The sequence below is a fragment of the Dasypus novemcinctus genome, chromosome 1 (assembly GCF_030445035.2).
Source record: "Dasypus novemcinctus isolate mDasNov1 chromosome 1, mDasNov1.1.hap2, whole genome shotgun sequence".
Taxonomy (NCBI): Eukaryota; Metazoa; Chordata; class Mammalia; order Cingulata; family Dasypodidae; genus Dasypus; species Dasypus novemcinctus.
Window position 1 is genome coordinate 45,618,875 of NC_080673.1, and position 25,077 is coordinate 45,643,951.

At 42.2% G+C, this 25,077-nt stretch overlaps 1 protein-coding gene across 27 annotated transcripts in view; it reads left to right on the forward strand.

Moving 5' to 3' along the window:
* The window catches only part of NR3C2 (nuclear receptor subfamily 3 group C member 2), a 362,509-nt gene that overhangs the window by 332,761 nt on the left and 4,671 nt on the right, over window positions 1–25,077 (forward strand). For all 27 annotated transcript variants that reach the window (XM_058284243.2, XM_058283717.2, XM_058283755.2 and 24 more), the window contains one exon: window positions 4,036–4,193. In XM_058284243.2, the coding sequence (XP_058140226.1) occupies window positions 4,036–4,193 (158 nt within the window). The remainder of the gene's footprint in view (window positions 1–4,035; window positions 4,194–25,077) is intronic.

A 25,077-nucleotide genomic window follows, 5' to 3' on the forward strand; every position in this document is an offset into this window, starting at 1 on the left:
CAAATTTTCTGTTTCCTTCAGGAAGTTTTAAGTCAGCAAAATATTGTTAGAAGGTGCATCTCTACTTTTAGCATTAATATTCCAGCTATCACCCTCCCTCTTTATGCTTTTTTAAAAGCATTTTTTCTTTATTTTTAAAGGAGCTTTAGATTACATAAATATTACATAAAATAATATAGGGGATTCCCATTTAACCTGCCCCCTCCCTTCCCACACTTTCCCCCATTAACAACATTTTTATTACTGTGGTACACTTGTTAAAATTGATGAGCACAGGGAAGCAGACTTGGCCCAGTGGTTAGGGCAGCCGTCTACCACATGGGAGGTCTGCGGTTCAAACCCCGGGCCTCCTTGATCCATGTGCCCCACGAACAAGGAGTATACCTCATAAGGAGAGCCGCCCAGTGCAAAAGAAAGTGCAGCCTGCTCAGGAATGGCACCGCATGCATGGAGAGCTGACACAACAAGATGACGCAACAAAAACAGACACAGATTCCCGTGCCGTGGACAACAACAGAAGCAGACAAAAGAACACACAGCAAATAGACACAGAGAACAGACAACTGGGCCGGGGGGGGGCGGGGGGAGAAATAAATAAATCTTTTTTTGAAAAAATTGATGGGCACGTACTGAAGCATTCCTACTAACCATGTTCTACAGTTTACATTATGGTTTACACTTTGCACCACACAATTTTATAGGTTTTGACTAAATGTATAATGACTTGAATCTATCATTGCAATATCATGCAGAACAATTCCAATGTCCCAGGAATGCCCCATGTTACACCTATTCTTCCCTCTCCCTTCCCTCAGAACCTCTAGTGACCACTGTCTTTATGTAAATATAACAAGTTCTTACATTACTAGAATAGTAATAAGTATACTTTAGTTCATAGTTGCATTCCCCCCTTATGTTTGTGCATTCCTCAATCTTGAGGATTTTGGTGATGCCCTCTCTGCTTCTGATTGAGAGGGGACTTAGACCCCATGGGGCAGATAGGTGGAACTGTCTTGCTTGCAGTTGCAGATACTGTCTGTTTTGGGGGGATGTGCATTGTCCATCATCATCCTTTTGTTAGTTGTCCTGGATGAGTCCAATGACCTGGAGTAGGTGTTGGCTGCAACTCTGCTGATATTCAGGGCTCAACCAGTATATGAATAGAGCAAAGATTTAAATCTCTAAGACATAAATTTAATGGGTATTTTGCTAATTATAGGTTCAAATATATGAGACAGTAGAGCCATGTGTAGGAAAAGTAGAAATGAGTCTAACTCTGATACATTGGGAGATGGGTTATCATATATTCCAAGGTAAGGCATTCCAACCAGTTGGCAATTTCCTGGGGTTGTCTGCCATGTGTATAGTGTCTAGATGTCTCTAGCGCTTTCAGGAGTATTCCTTCGTAAGGTACTGTTTACCATGTCAGTCTGTGAGATCTTCCTGAGATATGCATAAGCATAACCTCTGGAATGACACCCCAACTCACACTGAAATCTCTTAGCCATAAAAACTCATTTATATTTAATATCCCTCCCTTTTGGTCTAGGTCTTTCTCCAAATACATCACTAGTTGGTGCTTGGTAATAATCCCTTGGTGCCAGGGAGGCTTATTCCTGAGAGTCATGTCCGACATAAGGGGGAAGGTAGTGAGTTTATATGCTGAATTTGGCTTAGAGAGAGGCAACACTTATGTAAGGAGGTTTTCAGGAGATAACTTTTAGGCAATGTATATTACTAGGCTAAGTAGCAATTTCACAAAAACAAGTTCCATAAGTACAAGCATCATTATCAAGGGACTGGCATATTAGTCTGTCCTCCTTTGCTAGGCACTCCCATGCACTCTAGAGATTGCCACTCTATGAGAGAATGTAGCTGGATTCCCAGGATGGGAATTCAATATTCTATCAGTTATTCAGTGAGACTCCACCCACCGAGGCAATACCCCATGAATATATGAACATATTCATATTCCATGGAGGCATGCCCCACATGCCCCCTCTCCACACATCTCCCCACCACTGATAACCCACATCAGTGATCCTTCTCTGCCACAGTTGCAACCCTTCAACAATCCAAAACTCTTCCCCGAAACAAAGCCAACAACAAATAATAATAATAAAATTTTAAAAATAAAAATATATGTATATAATTTTTTTTGCCTTGTGCTTTTCATCATTGTAAGGTCTGTTATCTTTTATGTATAGTAACAATTTCTTCTATATATTCCCCCAGTGTGTTTCTGTTTTTACTTTATTTTCCAAAAAGCTTTAGGTTACAGAAGAGTCATATAGAAAATATAGGGGATTCCCATATACCCCACCTACTACTCTCCTCTTTATGCTTTTTATACCTTTAAAACAAGTTTTTAATTTTAAAGAAAAAAACTTTATCTTATATAATGGATGACATTTCACTCAATGTAAATATCAATTATTTGAAAACACAACCAATCTTGTGGCAATCCCAGGAATTTGTGCAATTGCTAGTATGGATTTATTTCCCCCTGTGAGAGTAGGCTTAAGTAAACCACAAATCAGAAACCTCAACAGTTAAACTCAAGGAGATTATTATTAACAGAATATTAGGAGTTAATTTGTAAGATGTGGTCCTGTGTAATTATGTGGAAAGAGTGGTATTCATAGCTTCTAGTTTTGCACATAATCTCAAAAACCTACTTAGCCATTACAAAGTACTTGGTGATGCAAGTAGATTATTATTCATAAAAGTTATTGATAAATTTGCAATTATGATATGTAATTTAAAAGAGAAAGTAAAAGCAGTTTTAAATTCGGAATGTTACTCTCACAAAATGAATTTCCATTAGCTCTTCGTCTCCTAAAAAGAAAGTTCTATGTGATTTTATTTTTCAGAATTAAAGCATAAACATAACTATTTATTGGCTACAGTGAAAAAGCAAACAAGCATGTAAGTAGATTTTTTCGAAGGGGTCACCCTTAGTTTACGCTCTGCCCAACAGCCTTTCCCAAGTGCAAACACAGAATGCACCCCCTTTCTCAGTAACAGTGCTTTCACCTGGGTCTTGGGAAAGCGTCTCCTCTCAGCAAGTCATGAGAAGTACGTGGTACGCCTACAAGTCCTGAATACCATGTATTCTTTTTTAGTGGAATTATTTTGTTTTAAGAATGAAGGCTAGCAACTACTACTAAAAGGAAAGAACATAATCCTTGATTTTCTCTTAGCAAAGATAAAGATGATCATAGTATATATTCTTTGAAAATTTATATTTTGCCTGGCATGCAAAGCCTATTTGTGTTAGTCCCGTCACACACGCAAACCAGTATACAGACCTCCATGTGGTTGTTCTGAGAGGTCACATGCCTCAGTAAGTCATGTGATCCTGGAGCCAAGAGGATGGAAAGTGCCTCTTTGTATGGGGCATCCTCATCTTGGTAGATAGCCAGTTTCCAAGAGTGTCTTTGATATTTGAATTTGAATATGAAGATGTTGCTTGCTAATTCTAGCCCCTACTTAGATTGTTTGTGGCTCTTCCAGTTGTCCTGGAAAAATCAAAATATGCTTTCTATATATACCTGCGAAGTTTTGGCAAATTAGGTTTCACAAAATACTTTGATGACAGGCCACAAGGCAATGTAGCATTGTGGTTAAGAGGCAGGTTTTGGAAACAGACTTAGGTTCATACCACTTGACTGTTATTTAATTTATTGTGTCTTTGGGCAAGTTAGTTAACCTCTCCAGTCTTCTTAGAAAATGTGAATAATATAATTGTTATGTCATAAGATTGGTGTCAGATTAAGGGAGCTACTACGTGCAAAGTATATAATAATAAACACCCAATAAACAGTAGTTGGTATTATTCTTTCATGTATGTGTTGTACAAGCATTTAGCAATGGAAAACTGCCATATTTATTCATAAATGCAATTGATTGAGATTAAGTATCTTTGTAAAAGTGAGAGCCTAATGAACTCAATATATTCTAAGAGATGTAACTGAAAAGATGCTAAAGCTGTTTTCCATCTGGGATTTATATGTTTGTATTCCTTAAACACAGTTCCAAAGGATGGCCTCAGAAGCCAGGCTGCATTTGAAGAAATGAGGACAAATTATATCAAAGAACTGAGGAAGATGGTAACTAAATGTCCCAACAATTCTGGGCAGAGCTGGCAGAGATTCTACCAGCTGACCAAACTTCTGGACTCCATGCATGACGTAAGTAAAGCCCCTTGTTGCCTGCTACATGAAGGGCAGCCACCAAGCACTGTTAACTAAACAAAGCCCGAGAATTGATAGCATTCTCAGGGCTTCAAGAAGAAAGGGGCTAAGTTATCCAATGAGAGGCAGCAAGGGTTAAAAACTGATCACACATTTTTCTTTAATTAACATTTGAAGAAGGAACAAACCTCATCCAGAACAAAGGGTGTGGCTCTTTTCCCTTCTATGCAGGATTACAGAATTCGTGCCAGAGTGGCGAAACCCCCTGTGCCCTTGACCAGGGAAGGCCTTCAGATTTGCTACAGGTGTCAGATTGAGTTTCACATTTTTGCTTGCAATTTAGGAAATGTTTGGTTAATCAAAATGTTTGCTTTAACATTACATAAATAGTGTCCATCTTCTACAACTGTTAATCTAATAACTCAATCTTTCAAAAACATTATTAATGGTTTAGGGCCAGCTTGAATCATCTCAGTCTTTGCCAAATTTTGAAACCTATATTCATTCTTTTTCATACGAGTCACCTTTCTTGTCTTGTGTAAACACAGAAAATAGATTCTGATCTTGTTTCTAATTTAATTAATTATAGATGTAGTCCAGGTACATGTTAGCAGTTTCTACTAAATATTGATTTGGATAACTTGTTTTGTTATGTCATTTAAAATATGCTTCTTGTTTCACTTTGTAAGCACTTTCTCCAGTTCTGGCTCAAATAAAGTTGTACAGTCATGCAAATTAGTTTTCCATATCTGTGGAGTTTCCTTACTTTCTTCTGTAGAATGTGTTGCCCAAGTTCAGCCTATATGATCTATATGAGAAATTCTTTTTCAAACGTTTCTCCATTGTTAAAATAAAAAATGTTGACAGGCCCAGTGACCAATATATTAGTATTATTACTATTGAAATAATGGCATATCATTTAGAAGTTCATTTATGCCAGTGGAATGTTATCTCCATGTGATGCTAATGACAGATGATTGATTTTTTTTGAAAGTGTCACCTTCCAGTATTTTACACTGAAGACCCTATGCATATCGCAATGACCTTTGCTTTCTCCAAACTTTGCATATCATGAGTCAGATTCCAGCAAGGTGAATTCAGTAGTTGGTAGTTTTGCTAATTATCAGTGGCCTAAAGAACATGGTTTAGTAGAATATTTTAGGAATAAGAGATGATGGCAAATAAGGCTCCAGGAACACAACAAATGATTCTCTCCCAGACGCACACAAAAGGCAATAGAGGAAACTAGAAGTCTTCCCACTCACTTTGTGCTGAAACCAGATCATCTACATGAGGACATGAGCAGATTTACTTTGCTTATTTTGCTGAAAGCCCTTCTTAATAGAACCCAGAATGGGGTTTTCTGGTCCTTTCTTAATGAATTCTTTTATTTGCACAAATGCATAGGCAGCCACTAATCAAAATTAGTATGTAACTAGACACAACACATGATAATAGATGATACATTTCAAGATAATTTGCATGTAATGAGACCAACCAGAGCGGTTAAAGCTTGTTTTTCTGCAGCCTTTCAGAAACTTTTTGCCTTAAGCAGTGTACCACAATGGAAACACTCAGGCCACACCCAGTGCTAGTTTGTTTCCAGTGCTAGTACACTGTCTGGCACAAGGTAGGGACTTAATGAATGGTTGTTGGATAGATGTTTCACACATGCTGATTCTCTGAAAAATTTTCCAGGGAAAAATCATTGTCTTTTATGGGGTGTGTGTGTGTTTTTTAATAGAGGTACAAGTGATATGCAATAAACTGAACGTGTTAAAAGTATGCAATTTGATAAGATTTGACATATGTGTACATCCATGAAACCATCGCCACAATCAAGACAGCAAACATATCCATCACCCCAAAAGTTTCGTCCTCCCTTTTTAACCACCTCCTGCTCCCTCATTGTTCTCTATATTGCTTTCTGTCAGGATAGATTCGTTTGCATTTCCTTGAGTTTCCTATGAATTGAATCATGTAGTATGTACCCTTTTTCTTTTTTGGTCTGGCTTCCTTAGCATAACTGTTTCTGAGATTCATCCATGCTATTGCATTTATCAGTAGTTCATTCCTCTGTATTGCTGAAGTATATTCCAGTCTATGGACATTCTACAGTTCATCCAGTTACCTTTTGATGGGTTGTTTCTAGTTTGGGAGCTGTTTTAGTTTCCTGGCTGCCAAAGTAAATACCATACAACGGATTGGCTAAACAGCAGGAATTTATGGCTTATGGTTTCAGAATCTGGAAGGCTTTCTTCCTCCCAGGGTTGGTATCTTCTGGCATACTGGCCATCTGTGGGGTTCCTTGCCTTTTCCGTCACATGCGGCGCACATGCACTTTCTTCTTTCTCTTCTGATTTTCTTTGGTGGCTTCCAGCTCCTGACTGCTCCTTCGTGGCCTCCTCTCCCTTGTCCAATTCCTTTAGTTATAAGGACTTCAGCCATATTGGACCAAGGCCCACCCTCGTGCAGTTTGGGGACACCCTACCTAGTAACATCTTCAGAGGCCCTGTTTACAAATGGGTTCATACCCGCAGGGCCAGGGACTGTGACCTGAACTTGCCTTTGTTGGGGACATGATTCAGTCCCCAACAGGGACTATTACAAATAAAGTTGTGCTGAACATTTGTAATCAAGTCTTTGTGGGGACACATCCTTTCTTCCCTCTTGAATACCTAGTACCAAAAAGCCTGGGTCAGATGGTAGTGCACTTTTCCTTATTTAAGAAACTGCCAAACTTTTCCAAAGTTTGTACAATTTTACACTCCCAGCAGAAGTGTATGAGAGTCCGGTTTCTTCCGTATCCTTGCCAACACTTGGTATAGGTAGCATTTTTAGTCTCAGCCTTTCTAATAGCTGTGTGGTGATAGCATTTAGTTGGCATTTCCCTAATGACTAATGACGTAGACCATCTCTGCACATGCTTATGTACAATGCCTTTATCTTCCTTGGTAAAGTATCTGTTCTAATCGTTCACTCATTTTTAAAAATTGGATTGTTTGTTTTCTTATGTTGTATTTTGAGAGTTCTTTATGTATTGTAGAAACAGGTCCTTTATCAGACACATGATTTGCAAATATTTTCTCCCAGCCTGTGGTTTGTCTTTACACCCTCTTCACAGTGTCTTTTGAAGAGCAGAAGTTTTTAATTTTAATGAAATCCAATTGATCATCTTTTTTACTTTATGGATCATATTTTTGGTATTGTAGCTATGAAAACCTTTCCTAAAAGCCAGTGTCACAACAATTTTCTCCTGTATTTTCTTCTAAAAGTTTGATAGGTTTAGGCTTTACCTTCAGTTCTCTGATTCTTTTTGAGTTAATTTTTTTACATGGTATAAGGTTTGGATAGAATTTCCTTGTTTCTCATACAGATAGCCAACTGCTCTAGCATCATTTGTTGAAAAGACTACATATTTCCTTTCTCTACTGAATTGTCTTTGTAACTTTGTCAAAAAATCTCTTGTCCAGGTATTCGGTGTCTATTTCCAGACCCAGCTCCTTGAGCTATTTGCTTGGCTTTGCACCAGCACACTATCTTGATTACTGTAGCTTTATAATAAAATCTTGGAATCAGGGAATTTAATCGTCCAGGTTTGTTCTTCATTTCAAAGTTATTTTGGCTATTCTAGGTCCTTTGTATTTCTGTGTGAGTTTTAGAATTAGCTGGTTAATTTATATAGAATAAGCCTGCTGGGATTTTTATTGGTATTGTTTGCTTTGAATTAGAAGGGAATTGATTTCTCAATATTGAGTATTCTGACCCATGACCAAGATATCCGTCTGTTTATTTTAATATTCTTTATTATTTTCAGCAATGCTTTATAGTTTTAGTGTATAGGGCTTTCACATCTCCTATACTCCTAAGTATTTAACTTTTATGCATTGTAAATTGTCTTAAATTTCATTTTCTGATTTTTTTTTACTAGTATATGGAAATATTGTTGGTTTTTATTGGTATTGTACATTGCAATCTTGGCAAATTCACTGATTATTTTTCATAGCTTTTCTGTATATTCCATAAGCTTTCCAACATAGAAACTCATGTTGTCTGTGAATAAAGACAGTTTTACTTCTTTTCCCTTCTTAGTGCTTTTTCTTTATTTTTCTTACTGAATTTATTTACATAATGTTCACTATATTCCCCTATCCTTTTAATAACTTTGGAATATCTAGTGCTCATCTGTCATTCCTTATACTGATAATTTGTGTACTTTTCTTTTTATTCCTGATCAGTCTAGCTAGGGGTTTGTCCATTTTATTCATCTTGCTTTTGATTTCATTAATTTTTTTCAATTATTTTCCTGTCTTCTTTTTCATTGATTTCCACCTTGATCATTTTTATTTCCTTGCTACTGCTGGCTTTTGGTTTAATTTGCTCTTCTTTTTCTCATTACTTAAGACAGAGGCTGAGATCATTTATTTGTGACCTTTCTTCTTTTCTATTATATGCGTTTAGTGCTAAAAATGGCCCCCTAAAAACTGCTTTAATAGTGTTCAAGTATGATATATTGCATTTTCCTTTTCATTAATTTCAAAATACATTCTTATATCCCTTTTGATTTCCTCTTTAACTTATTGATTATTTAGAAGTGTATTCTTCAGTTTCCGAATATTTTTGGATTTTCCAGGTTATTGATTCTGTTATTAATTTCTAATTTAATTCCATTTTGGCCAGAGAACATACCTCATTTGTTTAGAATCATTTTAAATTTATTGAGACTTCATTTATGACCCAGAATATGATCTGTCTTGGTAGGTATTCTGTGCACACTTGAAAAGAAAGGCTACTCTGCAGGTTAGGGGGTAGAGTATTCTATAAAGATCAATTAGGCCAAATGCTTGAAAGTGTTTTCCACATCTTCTATTTGCTTATTTCTTTTCTCTCTACTTTTCTATCAGATATTGGGAGAAGGATATTAAAGTCTCCTGTATTTGTCTATCTGTCTGTTTTTCCTTGCAGCTCTATCAGTTTTGCCTCATTTATTTTGAAGCTCCCATTAGGTAAATAATCATTTGCGATAGTTATGCCCCTTGGTGAACTTACTCCTTTACCATTATGAAATGACTGTCTTTAGGCCTGGAAATATTCTTTAGGCCTGGAAATATTCTTTGCTCTGAAATCTCCTTTGTCTGTTAATAAAATAGCCACTCCAGCTTTCTTTTGTCTAGTGTTAGTATGGAATATCTTTCTCCATACTTTTACTTTTAAACTATTTGTGTCCTCAAGTTCATTTCTTATAGGTAACATAAAATTGGGTCTTGCTATTTCATCCAATCTGACCATCTTAGGCTTATAATTGGGATGTTTAGACAGTTTAAATGTAATGTGATTATTGAAAGGATTACATTTAAGTCTTGCTATATATTTTCTGTCTCTTCTTTGTTCCTAGATTCCTATTTCTCTGCCTTCTTTTGGATTAAGTATCTTTTTCTATGATTTGATTTATCTCCTTTATTGGTTTATTAGCTATAACTCTTTGCTTTTTTAGTGGTCACTTTAACATCTGTGGTATATAGTATATAATAGAGTATATGGTTTACAGTATACAGCATAGTATATAGATTTATCACAGTCAATTGTCAAGTGATATTATACCACTTTACATATACAGTATAAGAACTTTACATAAGTATGCTTCCATTTCTCTCTTCTCCCTTTATGCTGTTTTTGTGATACATTTATTTATACATATTAAAATTCCAAATGCATTATTTTTGAGTCATTAATCTTTTTAAAATATTTAAATTATATCATTAAACTGTATGTAAATATCACATAATAAATTATAATATTTAATACATAACAATATCTATAATAATGGATATGCATATATGTGTACATGTGCATATCCATTAATCCACCTCATTTCTGGAGCTTCTCAACTGGAGTCATTTTTCCTCTTCCTGGAGGACGTCCTTTAACATTTCTTGTAGTGCAAGTTTGCTAGTGATAAATTCTTTTTGCTATTTTAATATCTTAAAACAATTTATTTCATGTTCATTTTTGAAAGATGCTTTCACCAGATATAAAATAGTAAGTTGGCAACTTCTTTTCTTTAAGAACTTTAAAGATGTCTTTTCCCTTGCATTTGTTCCAAGAAATCTGCCATCAACCTTTTCTATGTTCCTCAGTAAATCATGTGTCTTTTTTCCCCAGATACTTTTATTTACTTTTATTTTTTAATAATTCCTGGTTTTGAGCAATTTCATTATTATGCAATTTGATATAGTTTTACCTTTTTGGTGTAGTCCCTGTTCTTGGGGTTCTTGATGATCTTGGATCTGTGAATTTTCTGCCTCCCCCCCATTTGGAGGCACTAATTATACACATTTTTTTCTTTCTGTTTCATTTTGTGTAGTATAAAATTCTTGGGTCGTCAAGTTCAGCATTCTTTTTTCTGCAATATCCAATCTGCTGTTAATCTCATATAGTATATTTTTCATGTTGGATATTGCAATTTCATATCCAGAAACTCAGCTGAGATCCTTTGTGTATCTTCCATGTCTCTACATTTTTAGTATAATTTTTTTAGTGTCCTTGTCTTCTAATTCTGACATCTGGGTCAGGTCTGGGTCAGTGATTCTACTCTGCAGTGTGGGCTGTTTTCCTGCTTCTTTGTATGCCTGGTAATCCTTGTTTGGATGCCAGACATCTTTAATTTTACCCTGTTGAGTGCTGGATATTTTTGTATTCCTATCATTATTCTTGAGGTTTTTTTCTGGGGTGTGACTACATTACTTGAAATCAGTTTGATCCTTCAGTATTGCGTTCATTATTTGGTGGGCAGGTCTAGAATAGTCCCCCATTCTCTTGGGTTAGTTAATCCTCACTACTGAGGCAAGAGCTTTCTCTTACCCTGCACAGAGCAGAGACCTGTGAATTAAGGGTTTTTCCAGTGGGATCAGGCACTTTGTCTGGCCCCATATGAGCGCTGGGTACTGGTTCTTCAAATCCCTTCAGCCGGTTCATTCCCTGACCTCATGTCATTGCCTCATGTATGCACGATCATTACTCTGCTAAATGCTCAAGGCAAACGGTTCTCTGGGATTTACTCTCTGTGCATATCTCTCCTCTTCCAATACCCTGTTCTGTGAACTCTAACACTTTGGTTTCCCCAAATTGTCCACCCTGTCTCCTCAAATCAGGGAATTCACTGGCTCCACCTGGATCCCCCTGCCTGCATTCTTCCTAGGAACGTCGTCAAGACCCTAAGCTGGGGCAAGCCTAAGGCTCACCTTGTTTATTTCCTATCACTCAGAGTTCACTGGTCTTCAACGACTGACAGCCAGTATCTTGAAAACCACTTTTTCATGTGTGTTTTCTGACTCTTTTTGGTTGTTGCCAGGGGAAGGGTAAATCCAGTCCCAGTTACTTTGTCTTAGCTAAAAGGAGAACACTCTTTTGGGTATCACTTTAATTCTAAATCTCATCTTTTAAACTACCAAAAATACGATTGATCTTAGAAGTGGCCTAACAGCAGCATCTTGAATGCTCTATTTATATTTCTATTCCAGACAGAACATTGAGAAACACATTGTAAGTCCAGAGGGACCTTTCTAACATCCACACTTACATAGGCCTGAGACTGCCTGCAGCTTTTTCATTAGAGTCAATCATTTAATCAACATTTGTGGAATTTTCTTCAAGGGAACAAAGAACTACACAATGTACTGCCTCTATACTCAGAGCCTAACTCTCTGGTCACCTTGTGGAAGAAATGCATTTGTTTCTAAGGGTCACACAAATAAGAATCCTTGAATATAGATCAAAATTCTGCTTAAATAGTATACACAGTGTGCCAGCTCTCAGGACACACGGACACACAGAGCAAGGATTTCTTTCACATGGTGCACATGTGTTGGCAGGAAGGTGCCAAAGTGAGTGAAAAGAGCATTCTCTAAAAGAGCAGGTTGGCAGTTAAATATTTGAGTCAGTCAGCAATTTTAATACATCATAAGCTCTCTGAATATCGTTCTTTCCCCAGGAAAAAGTTTCAGAGAACTTAAATGTGATCATGCTTCTAGGAATAGACATATTTGCATTGTAATTGTTTGGATGTCATGTATAAAACATACAGATGCCTTACTCTTCTAGAGAGAATTGAGAAATTTCTAGCTCTTATTAGGAGTGGCAGTTAATTTCACCACTGAAGTTTTTTTGTGACTCCTCTTCATTCATAAAGATCAAGGATTATTTTTATGTTATGATCAGTGTGTAGAACAGTTCGCAAATAATAGATGATGACAGTAATATCTACTGAGGGAAATTTGCCCTTTTTCTATTAAGTAACAGTTTTAAGACCAGACAATTATAATCATTTTTATTTCAGTATACACCCTTAGCAAAAATCTGCATATGCCTAACCTATTGACAGGGCTACAGAGGATGAAAAGAAAAGCATGACACCAATGCAGCCATCGAATAGCTTAGATTCTAGAAGATGGCAGAGGCATAGCTCAAGGCAGAATTTAATCATTCATTTGTTGATGCAACATGTATTGAGCCCCTTTGATGTTCCAGGTCCCAAGGTACAAGGGTGAACAGAATGCCTGTGCTTAGGAATCTCACTTGTCCAGTGGAGGAAGATGTTCATCTTATTTGCAATTACTCTAGTGTCTAAATAGGCCAGGCAGCGTACTGGGGGAAGAGACCCAAAGCCTGCCCTCGAGGAGCTCTGAGCCTGGTTGAGGCAGGAGACAATTCCTGGGGTTGACAGGCTGCGTGATGAGTGAGCTGGCGAGGTGAGGTCACCACGAATTGTGTGTCCACTGAAGTTTTTTCTAAGTTGATATCAAGCCTTGTTGAGAAGGTATGGGAACCAGCTGTGCTGTGCAAGGGTCAGGAAAGGCTTCCAAGGGGGTGTCAGAGAATTTTCATTTAATGGAAGAAAAAACAGTCCCAGGGAGTGATTTCTCAAGGTCCATGGGTAGCTGGTGGCAGCTGGTACCCTCTCAGCCCGCGCACTTTCTAGAGCTCCTTACACTACCCTCATGATGAGGGGAGTGGCTCAGAGCAATAGCAGCTGCTCATTTTTAGGCTGGCCTGCATCTTTGGAGATCAGAAAACTAGCATCTAAGAACATTAGAAACAGCTGCACTGTTCTCAGGCTCTCCAAACTCCATTTGGATCTTCCCTGGCATCATCCAACTGCGTTGTATTCGTGAGGTACAGGGTTACATCTTGAAGGCAGTGAACCCGGTTTTGTGTAAAAACGTCATGCAAGTTTAACAGTTCCCCAAACAAAATTTCACTTCTGCCTCAACAGGCTTTGGTTTTGAGGGCTGTTGTTTCTGCGTACAATCATTAAGCCCTGATAAGAACCTACACCTTGGCTAGGCAGGCAGCAGTGTGGCACTCAGATGCTGTTTTCTGCATGACAAAAAGGAAACACTTTGAGGATCATATTGCTGAATAATTGCTTTCTGTGGCTCCAAAGGGAATGCTTCACAACTGAAGTGGCTCTTCTGTAGCCAAGCTCTGCGAGCCAAGATTTCCCTTCTCCGAGGGGGGAAAGGCTGGCGGTGCGAGGAGCAGAACATCTGGTGGTGTAGTAAATACTGCACGTGCACACTGGAGAGACTTCATTCTTTACGTGAAAAGAGCGTTAAGTTTCAGTGATACAATAACCAACAAAAGAGAGATTGCTGTAAGTAACCAAGTCCATTAACAAATTATTTTGAGATCGTCGTTGCTCATTTAATTAGTGGGCGCTTTTGCATCCAGGCTGTGGTAGTGGTTATTTCCGTTGTGATTACGTTAGAGGTGGTTTTCACATAGACACCGGCCTATTTTAAGCGTCTCTTACCACATACTGAAGGATGTGAGCCACAGAAGCTCACCTACCGTATAGGCAGCCCACTCGTGTGACTTGTGATTCTGCTTCACTTCATGCAGCCAGGTAGTTTCTCCTCAGGAGAAATTCTAAGGCTGAATTGAGCCCACCGCTGGGGAGAGCAGAAAGGGCAGGGCCTGTGATGCTGCACCACCATGTCTCTCAGTAACCTTGGACACTTGCCTTACACATTTTGGCCCTCAGTTTTTTCAGCTGTAAAATGGGAGTGATGCCCATCTTGTAGGGAGTTTGAAGAAGTGGATGAAGTAACACAAGTACTGAAGCTTCCACCACCACCTAACAGGCACTCAACACAGGTTCACCCTTCGCTTTCCCCCTTTTTCCCAGCCTGCATTTGACTTTCTCTAGGGCTGTGCCTCTGCATTACCAAAGAGCATCCATTGGGCTGTTTTAATTTGCTTGTTAAGTGTAGGGACGTAGTATATGCCATCAAGGAGCTGACAGTCTAAAATAGATAAGATTATGCAGAGAAATGGGCAATAAAAAGCATTTCACAGCCTAGGGCAGGAGGCACACACATGATCTGATAGTGAGTCCTTTAGACTTCAGTGTAGAAGCGTCTCCACAGTCCCTCAGGTTCCAAGGCACACGCAGTGTCAGTTTTCTGTGCTTCTGACAGAACTGAAGTTATTATTAAAAATATGCTGGGGTATGCTTCAGCCACTTTCTAATTCATGGGAGGGATGAAGGTGTTTGATGATGAAGACAATGGCAGATTGCTGTGAAGGGACCATCAAGAATAATTGATTGCCCCCAGGTATTGTCAGAATGCTGCCAATAATAAGTAAAGGCCAGCGATGTGGTGTGCACTAAACTTCCTCCCTCTCTCGCTGTTGCTCAGGTGACACTGAAATGAGATTATTGATTCTATAATAAAATGCCCAGCGCTGGTGGTGGGCAATGCAGTGTGTGTGTGTGTGTATCCAATACTCAAAGACACAGTCACACTGAACTAAACAATTGTTTAATATAATTGTTAGCAATGTTACTCTACTTCCTTCTTTGACAAAGCCATAACCAAGAAAGATTCTAAGTAAAGGAAGAGCTGTTTTTTCCTGAGTCAGCTAAGAGAGCAGAGCCTTACCTTCCAGGCATCCAGCCATAAAAAGCAGGGAGGGATGGGCACAGATTTTGCCTAAGAACCACACCTTTTGAAAAAGAAATCTTCATAGGTAAAAACCTCAAAGTCAGTGAATAATTGATAGGGAAGGTCTTGCTCTTTGTCTAATTGATGAAACCGTAAGAGCAGTTATTAATGGTTTACCGTGTCTCTGCATTCTTAGTGCAAATAAGCACTAGCGTTTCCATCTGCAGATTTCTGATTTCAAGAGTAGAGCTTTGTTCAGAAGGCATTGCCCTTGATGAATCGTGCCCGTGGGGGTTTACTTTCATTTTAAAAAGGTTTGTATTTGTGTAATTGAGAAAAACGCCATCAAATATATTTAAAAATAAGAATGGAAAAAAATAGGTCAGAATGTTCTGTTATTTCGATGTCATTCTGGAATTGGATGGTCTTCAGGTATGATGCAGAAAGCTCTGTGCACTTCAAGGATTGGCGTGTTTTCATATCCTGGTAGCTGGGGCTCCAAAGCCCACCTGGAAGATGGAGCTCACCATAGAGATATGAACTGACGTGTTACTTCTTCTTTATTCACCACATTAATGGTTCAAGGGCAGCGTCAAGCAGTGGTCATAATTGTGTCTCTCCAAGCTCCCCTAGGGTTTGGACCCTATTCATATTATTACAGGCAGCAGAATAGCTAAGTTACTGTTCTTCCTAAGCCTGTTAAAAAGAGGATTTTAACAACAGCACATTACATCCCAAAGGTATTTTCCAGTGCTCAGTGGATGAAATGAGCCTTCTCTGTCTCGATACCCCTTCCAACCAGCCTCCAGTGGGGTAGCGGGGGCTGTGCTGCTGAGCATGAGGGGACCGTGAGTCCACGGCAGGGAGGCCTCCACCATGCCAGGCTCTGTGCTGGTGCTAAGGCTACAGCAGCGACAAGAGACTCAGGCCCTGCCCTCACGGAGCTTGCAGTCTAATGGGGAATAGACATGAGTAAACGGAATGAAAATGCTTGACAAAGGACTTTAAGGACCAGGGTGGGTGTCTGGAAGGGGAAGTGGAGGGTAGAGCAGTCCAAAAAACTGGTAGTCATAGCGATGAGGAGGTGGTTGTTAAGAATAGGCAATTGGCTCAACTTCTGTTAATGCCACTAGACTTCCAATCACTGTCAGGGACCACAAGCCAACAGGGACAACAGTTAATTTGAAAAACAGAAAACAAAAAAAAATAGAAAAAGTGTTGTCTAGTAAAACTCCATAGTAAAATTGCTTTAATAAGTAGAAAAGAAATACGAATCTTTCTGTTATGTGATGACATGGATATACATGAGCACTTTGAATGTGCCCTCTGCACATTGCAATGCAAAGGTTGTGCGTCTGTATGTATGAAATGGTGGTAGCTTAGCAAACTTTACCTTGTAAATAACCCCAAAGCAGACCTTTATTCCAGACCGTGATCCATGTGTGACTCATTCTGAGTTAGTGAAAGCTTTATTCTATCTTTAGGATACCTTACATATGTACATGTTTAGATATATGTATATACACACAGAATTTGACCTAAAAGGCAGCTGTGATGCTTCAGAGCTGACCTTGCGTTTCCTGCCACGGTCTCTTGTGGCTTTAGAGATACTGTCCCGAGCCTTTTCTCCCCTATCACTTCCACATTACATCTCAATCATGACAGTTAATTTCCACTTTGCAGCCGCAGAATCTTTACCTCTGGTCTTTCATGTTTGCTCATGGTTTCCTCTGACTTACCCTGAAATCTGGGTTATTTCCTTGCCCCTCTTAAATATTTTCCATGGCTAACTTTTAGATCATTTAAGACAGCACTTTGCAACTGCCGGTGCCAAGCTAACATGCTAAAAGGCGGTTTTATTAGACTTCAGTGAAATGAGAAAAATAAGTTCATTAAAGGAAGTTTGTGCTTCTTTTGTGCGATATGCATGTGTGTGTGTATCAAAGAATCTTCTTTCTTCTGAACTTATAACGATTGCACAGTAGTTTATTTTAATCCTTAACAGGCAAAATTAATAGTTATATCAAAACCCAATTTGAAGTTTTTCTTAGTCCGTGGAACACTTCATAGGAAAGCAGAGGAGAAAAAAGAAGACATTTTTCTTATGATAATCACTTATTTTGCTTCATTATTAATTAACATTTTAAAAATCGCATTTGGCCCTCAGAATATACTATTCACAGGTGGTTTTGAAAATTATAAGGAATAAGTTCCTACAAGAATGCTGGGGGGAAGTAGGACCTTGCCTTTTTCTGGGAGGTGTAAAAGGACCACATTCCATTCCCACCTGACCCTAAAAGATTTACAAAGCCACAGAGTGAAACTTTCTGGGGGAAAAAAACACAGAATTTCAGACAGAAAGAAACACTGAGGGTCCTGGAAGCCATGCTTTTAGAAAATCACATCTAAATTGAACCTGGCACAGAGGAATCACTTCCTCCTCTGAAACCTCCCTTGGGAAGATTTTGGAAAGCTACCTCATTTCTAGCACCTATGCCAATAAACTCCCCCGCTTCTCCAGCCTAAGTCCATCTTCCTTCAATATGGTGATAGCTATGTAAGACCTGGAATTTACCTAGTGCCTTTCTTCTAAATCCTGTCGTTAAATCCTTCGAATGGCTCCATAAATACAATGACTTGTATTCCTTCCTATGGAGAGAGGAATTAAGACAGAATGAGTAAGTGCATTTTCCTGGGTTCATCAGTGAGGCAGAGGAGAAGCAGCAGCCCTGGGGCATCAGCGAGGGGCCTGCCCTCCACCCAGCTGGCTTGTCCCGGGGAGGCTGGTGGCATTCGGGGCTGTGCCAGGGCTGGCTCCACAGGCAGGTGACCTGGAACGGCCCCCAGAAGGCCCTGCTCCCAGAGGCTTCTGCACTTGTTTAATGTGCTGCAGTGACTGCCTTGAATTCTAAATCATTTTTTGAATAAGGGCACTCATATTTTCAATTGTCACTGGGCCCCAGCAATTATGAAGCCTGTCCTGGGCATACAGTCAATTTAATATTTAAGATCACATTGATCAGAGGAATTGATGAGTGTGTAGGCAGTTTGCAACCTGGGGGGGCTCCATGCAAATATGGCTCTGGAAGAAGGTAGCAGGTTCTGAAACGCAAATGCAGTAAGTTAAGTAGGGCACAAAACTGAAGGAACTGAGGGTATCAGTGACACACTGGAAAAGGCCATAAACTTAACACCTAATTTGAGACGGAAGAGACAGTGAAGGAAATTCATAAGGGCGGAGATTCTGTTAAGCAGTAACAAAGAGGAATGTTCTTAACAGTGTCATTAGAGGAGATAATTTTAAATGAGATTTTCAAAGGCCAGGGAGGTGCCATTTAAGCAGTTGTGTTTATCAAGTTCATGGTTAAAAGGATGAGAGCATGTATACTGTTAAAGTGTATAAAAAAGGAAGTGAATTTGGCTCAACTGATAGAGCATCTGCCTACCATATAGGAGGTCCAGGGTTCAAACCCAGGGCCTCCTAACCTATGTGGTGAGCTGGCCCATGCACAGTGCTAACGAGTGCAAGGAGTACTGAGCCATGCAGAGGTGTCCCCCACCTAGGGGAGCCCCACGCATAAAGGGTGCATTCCACAAGGAGAGCAGCCCTGCACGAAAAGAGTGCAGCCTGCCCAGGAGTGGTGCAGCACACACGGAGAGCTGATGCAGCAAGATGACACAACAAAAAGAGACACAGATTCCTGGTGCTTCTGACAAGAATGCAAGCAGACACAGAAGAACACACAGTGAATGGACACAGAGAGCAGACAATGGGGCGGGGAGGAGAGGAAGGAGAGAAAAATAAAGTAAATCTTTAAAAAAAAAATGTATAAATATATGTAACCTGCAGAGAATGTAGGCCCAAAGGGAAAAGCTCTTGAAGGAAAGGCCAAAAATGGAAGACATGAGGGATGTAATCTGCCCATCTGAAAGCCAAATTCTAGAGCCTTTAGGATGAAAGATTTCTTAAGTCATCTTGTGCATATCCTGTATGTAGAGGATTCTTCCTAAGGCATTTTATGACAACTCGAAGAATCTGTGTGATGTTTGGAAAGCCAGATCTAGCTACCACCATACTGCATGATGCAGAGACATGTTTTTGTCACTAAATTTTAATATTTCTGAAATCAGGAGACATCTTATACTTGAATCATAATATTTTAACAAACAAAACACTTCCTGCCAAAACAAAAGTGCCTTCCAATCCATGAGTCCAGAAAAAAAAAAAAAAAAAACTTTACTGTAAAGGACCACATAATAAATAGTTTAGGCTTATTGGGCCTTACAGTCTTTGTCCTACGTGCTCGGCTCTGCCGTGTAGCATGAAAAGAGCGATAGGTAATATGGAAATGAATGAGAGTGGCCTGTGTTCCAGGAAAACTTTCATATTTTTACATGTCACAAAACATTATTTTTTGATGTTTTTCAACCATTTACAAATGTTTAAAAAAATTACAAAAATGTAAAAGTCATAAAAGATAACATTGCCTGCACACCATAGGTTGCTGACCTCTGTTTCAGTCAGCGACATCATAGAATCAGGGTGTCCCTATTTGGACCAGAAGAGGCTGCCCCTGGCCAGATGGGTGTGATTTACTACTCCTTAGAGTTTCATTGGTTCTTTTTCATTCAGAGATTAAAATAATAATTTAACTGCTTAATATAAGAATTAACCTGATATTAATGTTGGTAACACATAAACATGAATTGGTTTAGATTTTTATATTGCTCAGTGTAGTGTGCCTTTGTAGGAAGGATCTAGGAAATATTGAAAACAAAATTAGGAAAAGTTCATACTTCTATATACAGTAACATGCCAATGCATTTCAAACACAACCCTTTCATTAGATTTCCTTTGTTCAGCAATGTTCTAATTATCCCTTTATCTTTAAGCTCTACTTTCTTCTTTTCAATTGTGTCATTTTTCTTTGTGTTTTTCACATGTACAATAGACCTTATTCACAAGAAGGCGGGGCTGTGATCTAGAATGAGGCTTGTAATACAAGGAAACTTAAACAGGGTGGAAATTAAATAAATTTAAGCACAAAAAAAAATTAGAAGGAAAATGAACCCATCATGCTTAGCACAGCAGCCTAGCAACATATTTTGAAGATTTCGTATTCACTGACCAGAGATTGATGATTGCTATTGAGTGTATTGTAAAAACAGTGATGAAAAAAGAATTAGCCTCATAACAAGCAGATGCTAATAAGAGCAGTTTTCAGAGGTACTCTTGGCTGCTCATGAGACTTGAGCAGCACCGAGTCCTCACCCCACCACAGCGCCCTCCTGGGCACCCAGGATTTGGAGGGTGCTTTCTTACCATGCCACATTCTCCTCCTGGCCGTGGGGGGCCCGTGTGCACACACACGTCTTCTCTGCCAGCTGCGCGGGATGGATGCTGGGGGTCTTGAACCTTCTGAGTTTTAATGAAGGCTGAGCCCCTTATGTAGTGAGTGCAGGTCATCTTCCAGTGTTCACAAGGCTATTTCTGGAACACCTGGAGAAATCAGCACCAGCCATTTCTGTCCAGTGAAACCGCCAGAATTCAATCTTTTTTTTTCAGGATTTATTTTATTTCTCTCCCCTTCCCCCCCTTCCCCCGCCCGCCCCAGTTGTCTGTTCTCTGTGTCCATTTGCTGCGTGTTCTTTTTTTGTGTGTGTCCGCTTCTGTTGTTGTCAGCGGCACGGGAATCTGTGTTTCTTTTTGTTGCGTCATCTTGTGGTGTCAGCTCTCCGTGTGGGCGGCGCCATTCCTGGGTAGGCTGCACTTTCTTTCACGCTGGGCGGCTCTCCTTACGGGGCGCACACCTTGCGTGTGGAGCTCCCCTACACGGGGACACCCCTGCATGGCAGGACACTCCTTGCGCGCATCAGCACTGCGCATGGCCAGCTCCACACGGGTCAAGGAGGCCCGGGGTTTGAACCGCGGACCTCCCATGTGGTAGACGGACGCCCTAACCACTGGGCCAAGTCCACTTCCCCAGAATTGAATCTTTGTAACATTTGGCCCTAACCCCATCAATATAGCTGGCTGAACTCCTGGTCTTTGAAAATAACACTTCAAGCCTCCCCTTAATGCTCATCTTAGGCAAAGGCTTGACCCTAATTAGGTGGAAGTTCTGGCTTCAGCAGACAACTCAGGAGAAGCGAGGAGACCGCTGAGATCAGGCGGGTGCTTCAGAGGCTGTCCTCACTCAGCCACTCCAGAACTGCAGCGCTGGCCCCCGTGCATGCCAGGAGGTGGCCTGTTCCAGAACTCCACCCCCAGAGGCCTGTCACTGCGCAGTGACACGGGGGAGAGCAGGGACGACACCACAGAACCCGGTCGCCTCGGCTTTGGAGCAAGCAAGGGGCTGTCGGGCGCCCTGTGACCTGGCCACGTTCCTCTGACAGGGCAGCAGCTGTGGCCCATCAGGTTGGGATAAATCATGCTCCGCTCTGGCTAAACTTCCGTGATTCCAACAGATGCGTTTTGTACAGAATGGAAAGTGCGTGCACAAGTCTTTCTCTGAGTCCTAATAATGTGGGACTCTACTGCTGATAATTAGGGGTCCTGCCTCTCCATCCAGGCTGGCATTTGCCTGGAGAAGCCCGTGGGAGTCAGTACGGAGGCAGTGGGCCAGGCCAGGCCAGTTTCTCACTGCAGTTACGGCGTTCGTGCTGAGGGACAAGTCTGGTGGGACTTGGATATCTGTAGCCATGACTGCCCTCTCCTTCCCCCACAACCCCATGCCCTTCCAACCCCAGTGAGCTGCTCATGCATCTCTGGCGTGACGTGTGTAGGAAGTTGTGTCAAAACCCAGGGTAAGTAAGCTGAAAGAGACCTGACTCAGAGGGAAGGATGAACAGACTGAGCTTTGTGTGTCGAGTTTTGCATTATTCACTCACTTCCACTGAAATGAAGCGGCTTATTTACTTGGTTTTTGTTTTGGGTCACTTACTACAAGTCACAGAGTGCTGCCCTCAAAACTGTCGATTTGAGTTATTCCCAAGCGCTTGGAGTCTGGAATAGGTTGGAGAAGAGCGGGAGCGAGAACCCGGGCAGCGGGCCCTCGGAAGGCCTCTGCCCTTCAGCTGCCGTAGCTCTGAAGGCCTCTGCCAAGGCCCCTCCTAGGGCTGGGCAGTGAAGGGAAAGGGGCTCCTGCCTTCAGGGAACTCGAGGGCCCTGCAGGAGCTGTGGCCCCTATGTGAAAAGTTAAAGCACTGGAAGGTGTGAACAGAAAGGCGAAAGTGGACATGGTGGCATGGTGTCACCTGGCTCCACAGCTAATAGTCAGGCAAACTGGAAAGACAGAAGTGCCTTCTGAGAGCTCAGAGGACAGGAAGGCGTCCTGCAGGCTAGGGTCCCAGCTGACCTCCCAGAATAAGTGGTGCCTGCCGAGGGAGGCAGTGAAAGCAAAGAGCCTGGGAAACCAGCAGAAGGAGCAGATGTTCACAGCAATTGGAAAGGGTGACATTTTTTAAAAACAATTTGATGCCAAGTGAGTGTCCCAGGGACTTGCTGGATTATCCCTTGGAGGGCTGTCCACACAGACATCCTGGGTTGTTTCCAAGTGTGGTCTTTGAAATGGTTTGACTCCTGTCCCCCAACACACCAAAATTGTGGCACGTCCTCGTGAATGGAAATCTCCCCTGGTTTCTGGTGTGCAGTGGGAATAGTGGTTTTTATTTCAATCTAGAAAATACTTGTGGTCATTTAGTGATGCCCACACTGGCTCCCACATTGCCCAGCGTCACCTCCCGGCATCTCCTTCCAGGGCCTGACTCCTTCCAGGGCCTGACTCCTTCCAGGGCCTCACTGCCCCACTGCCGCAGATTTGTGTACCTGGGGGCAGAGGCAACCCAGTGCCGTGGGGCAGGGATGGCCTCCAGGGAGGGCACCACCCTGTATCTGTTTGGGTCCTTGTGTGTGGGCTCCTGCAGGCTCAGGCAAGGGCCACGTCTGCTGTAGACCGACTGAGCTCCTCCTGCGTGGCCCAGTGTACAGAGGCGCTTGAAGCGTTGCCACTCCACGGCAGTGTGGCTGATGAGCACATGCCCGTTCTGTTTGGGCTGTGTCCCCGACAACCCAGCTGTCACATATTTGGATCTCCCTGGCGCCTGGCTTTGTCCCAGCCCCCTCAAGCTCCGACCGCCGGGTGGGTCTTGTCCCCTAGGGATGGTGCGCCTGAACCGCACCACCCGGAGCACCCGCTGAGCGCCAGCTTCTTTGCTAAGGGCCAGGGGTCCCATGGGTCCTGCCTTGAAGGATCTCCAGCGCCCCAGGCTGTGGCAGGCTGTGGCAGGCTGGGGAGGCGGTGGGAGTGGCGGAGGGTTTCCTGTTAGTGAGCACTCGGGGGTAGAATCTGCAGCCCAGACCAGACTGGTTCATTCTCTGACCCAGCGACCACAGCCCCAGCTTAAATATCAAAGACGCTCCCCGACCACCCCGACGGCAGGCAGTGGCCCAGCCCGCTCTGGGTGGAGGCCTTCTGGCAGGGCGCGGTGGCCAGGCCCACTTGTGGCAGCCACTTAGGCTCATGGGCCTCCTGGCCTCCCCAGCAGTGAGGGGCCAGCCCTTCCCTGGGAGTTGACCCCCCCCCCCCCTTGTGTCATGCCTCCTGGGGCAGATGCCAGGCTCGGGCTGCCAGGCCAGCTCCCCTCTGCCTTCCTGTGCCCCAGGAAGCACCTCATCCCTATGCAGCTGCTGGGCATGTGCTGTAAACACCAGCCCTGGGGACCCGCTCATGACTGCAAACGAGCTGCTCTCTGTCTGGAGCACATGGAACAGAGGTGGGTGGGCGACGCAAGCCCCCGCTTAATATGCATGCTTGGCGAGCAGTGTCTGGGACACGTGTCCCCGGCGAACCTGCAAGAGAAACAGCCAAGCCTCTGGCCCTAGTGATGGTTCAGGTAGGGAAAGGCACGTCCGCCGAGGGGCCCCTCCTGTGTGCTGCCTCCTGCTTACGAATGCAGTGACTCCCCCCTTACCTCTTTGTTTTTATTTTTATTGTATTTTTTTCAAGATACATAGATCACAGAAAACATTACAATAAAAAATGTGAGAGTTTCCCACATACCCCCTCCCTCCACCCCCACTCCTTCCACATCAACACCCTCTTTCATCACTGTGGCACATCCACTGCATTTGGTGAATACATTTTGGAGCACTGCGGCACCACATGGATAATAGTTTACATTGCAGTTCACACTCGCCCCCAGTCCATTCAGTGGGTTATGGCAGGATGTGATATGGGGGCATTTTTGGGACTTGGCGTTGTCCTAAATGATACTGCAGGGACAGATGCTGGACATTATCTACCCCATTACCTCTTATCACATACGTGCAAGGGCTTGCTGTTACCTGTTGACGAATACAAACACTTTGGTTCGCTGGCCCCTTGGGTCGTTCTTCTCAGCCAGTGGGCAGCCAGTGGGCGGCAGGTGCAGCCCTGAGCCTCCAGGCCGGGCTCCTGAAAAACCCCCCTGCAGTGCGGCCCTGGCTCCCAGCCCCCAGGTGCGCGCTGGCACCGCTGTCTTAGTTTGCAGGAGCTGCCGTGGCAAGGCTGCGCACAGGAGTCAGCTTACACAACAGAGGTTTCCTCTCTCGGCAGTTCTGCAGGCTAGAAGTCCAAAACAAAGTCACAGGCAGGGTTGTGCTTCCTCTGAGGTCTGTGGGGCCCAGGCGTGGCTGGTGGTCACCCCCTAGCTCAGTCCCCGCTTGCCTGGATGGCGTCTCCCCCGGGCCCTGCCGCTCTGTCTCCACGCAGATTCCCTCTCCTTATGGCCCCAGGCATCTCGGCTGAATCCAGTTTGGCCTCATCTTAAGGAATACCATCTTCAAAGAACCTCTTTCCAGCTCAGGTCGCATCCACAGGACAGAGGACTTGAATGTGTCTCTGTGGGGGGCTCAATTCAGTCCCTCACTGTCACCTTTTCAGAGTCACCCTCGC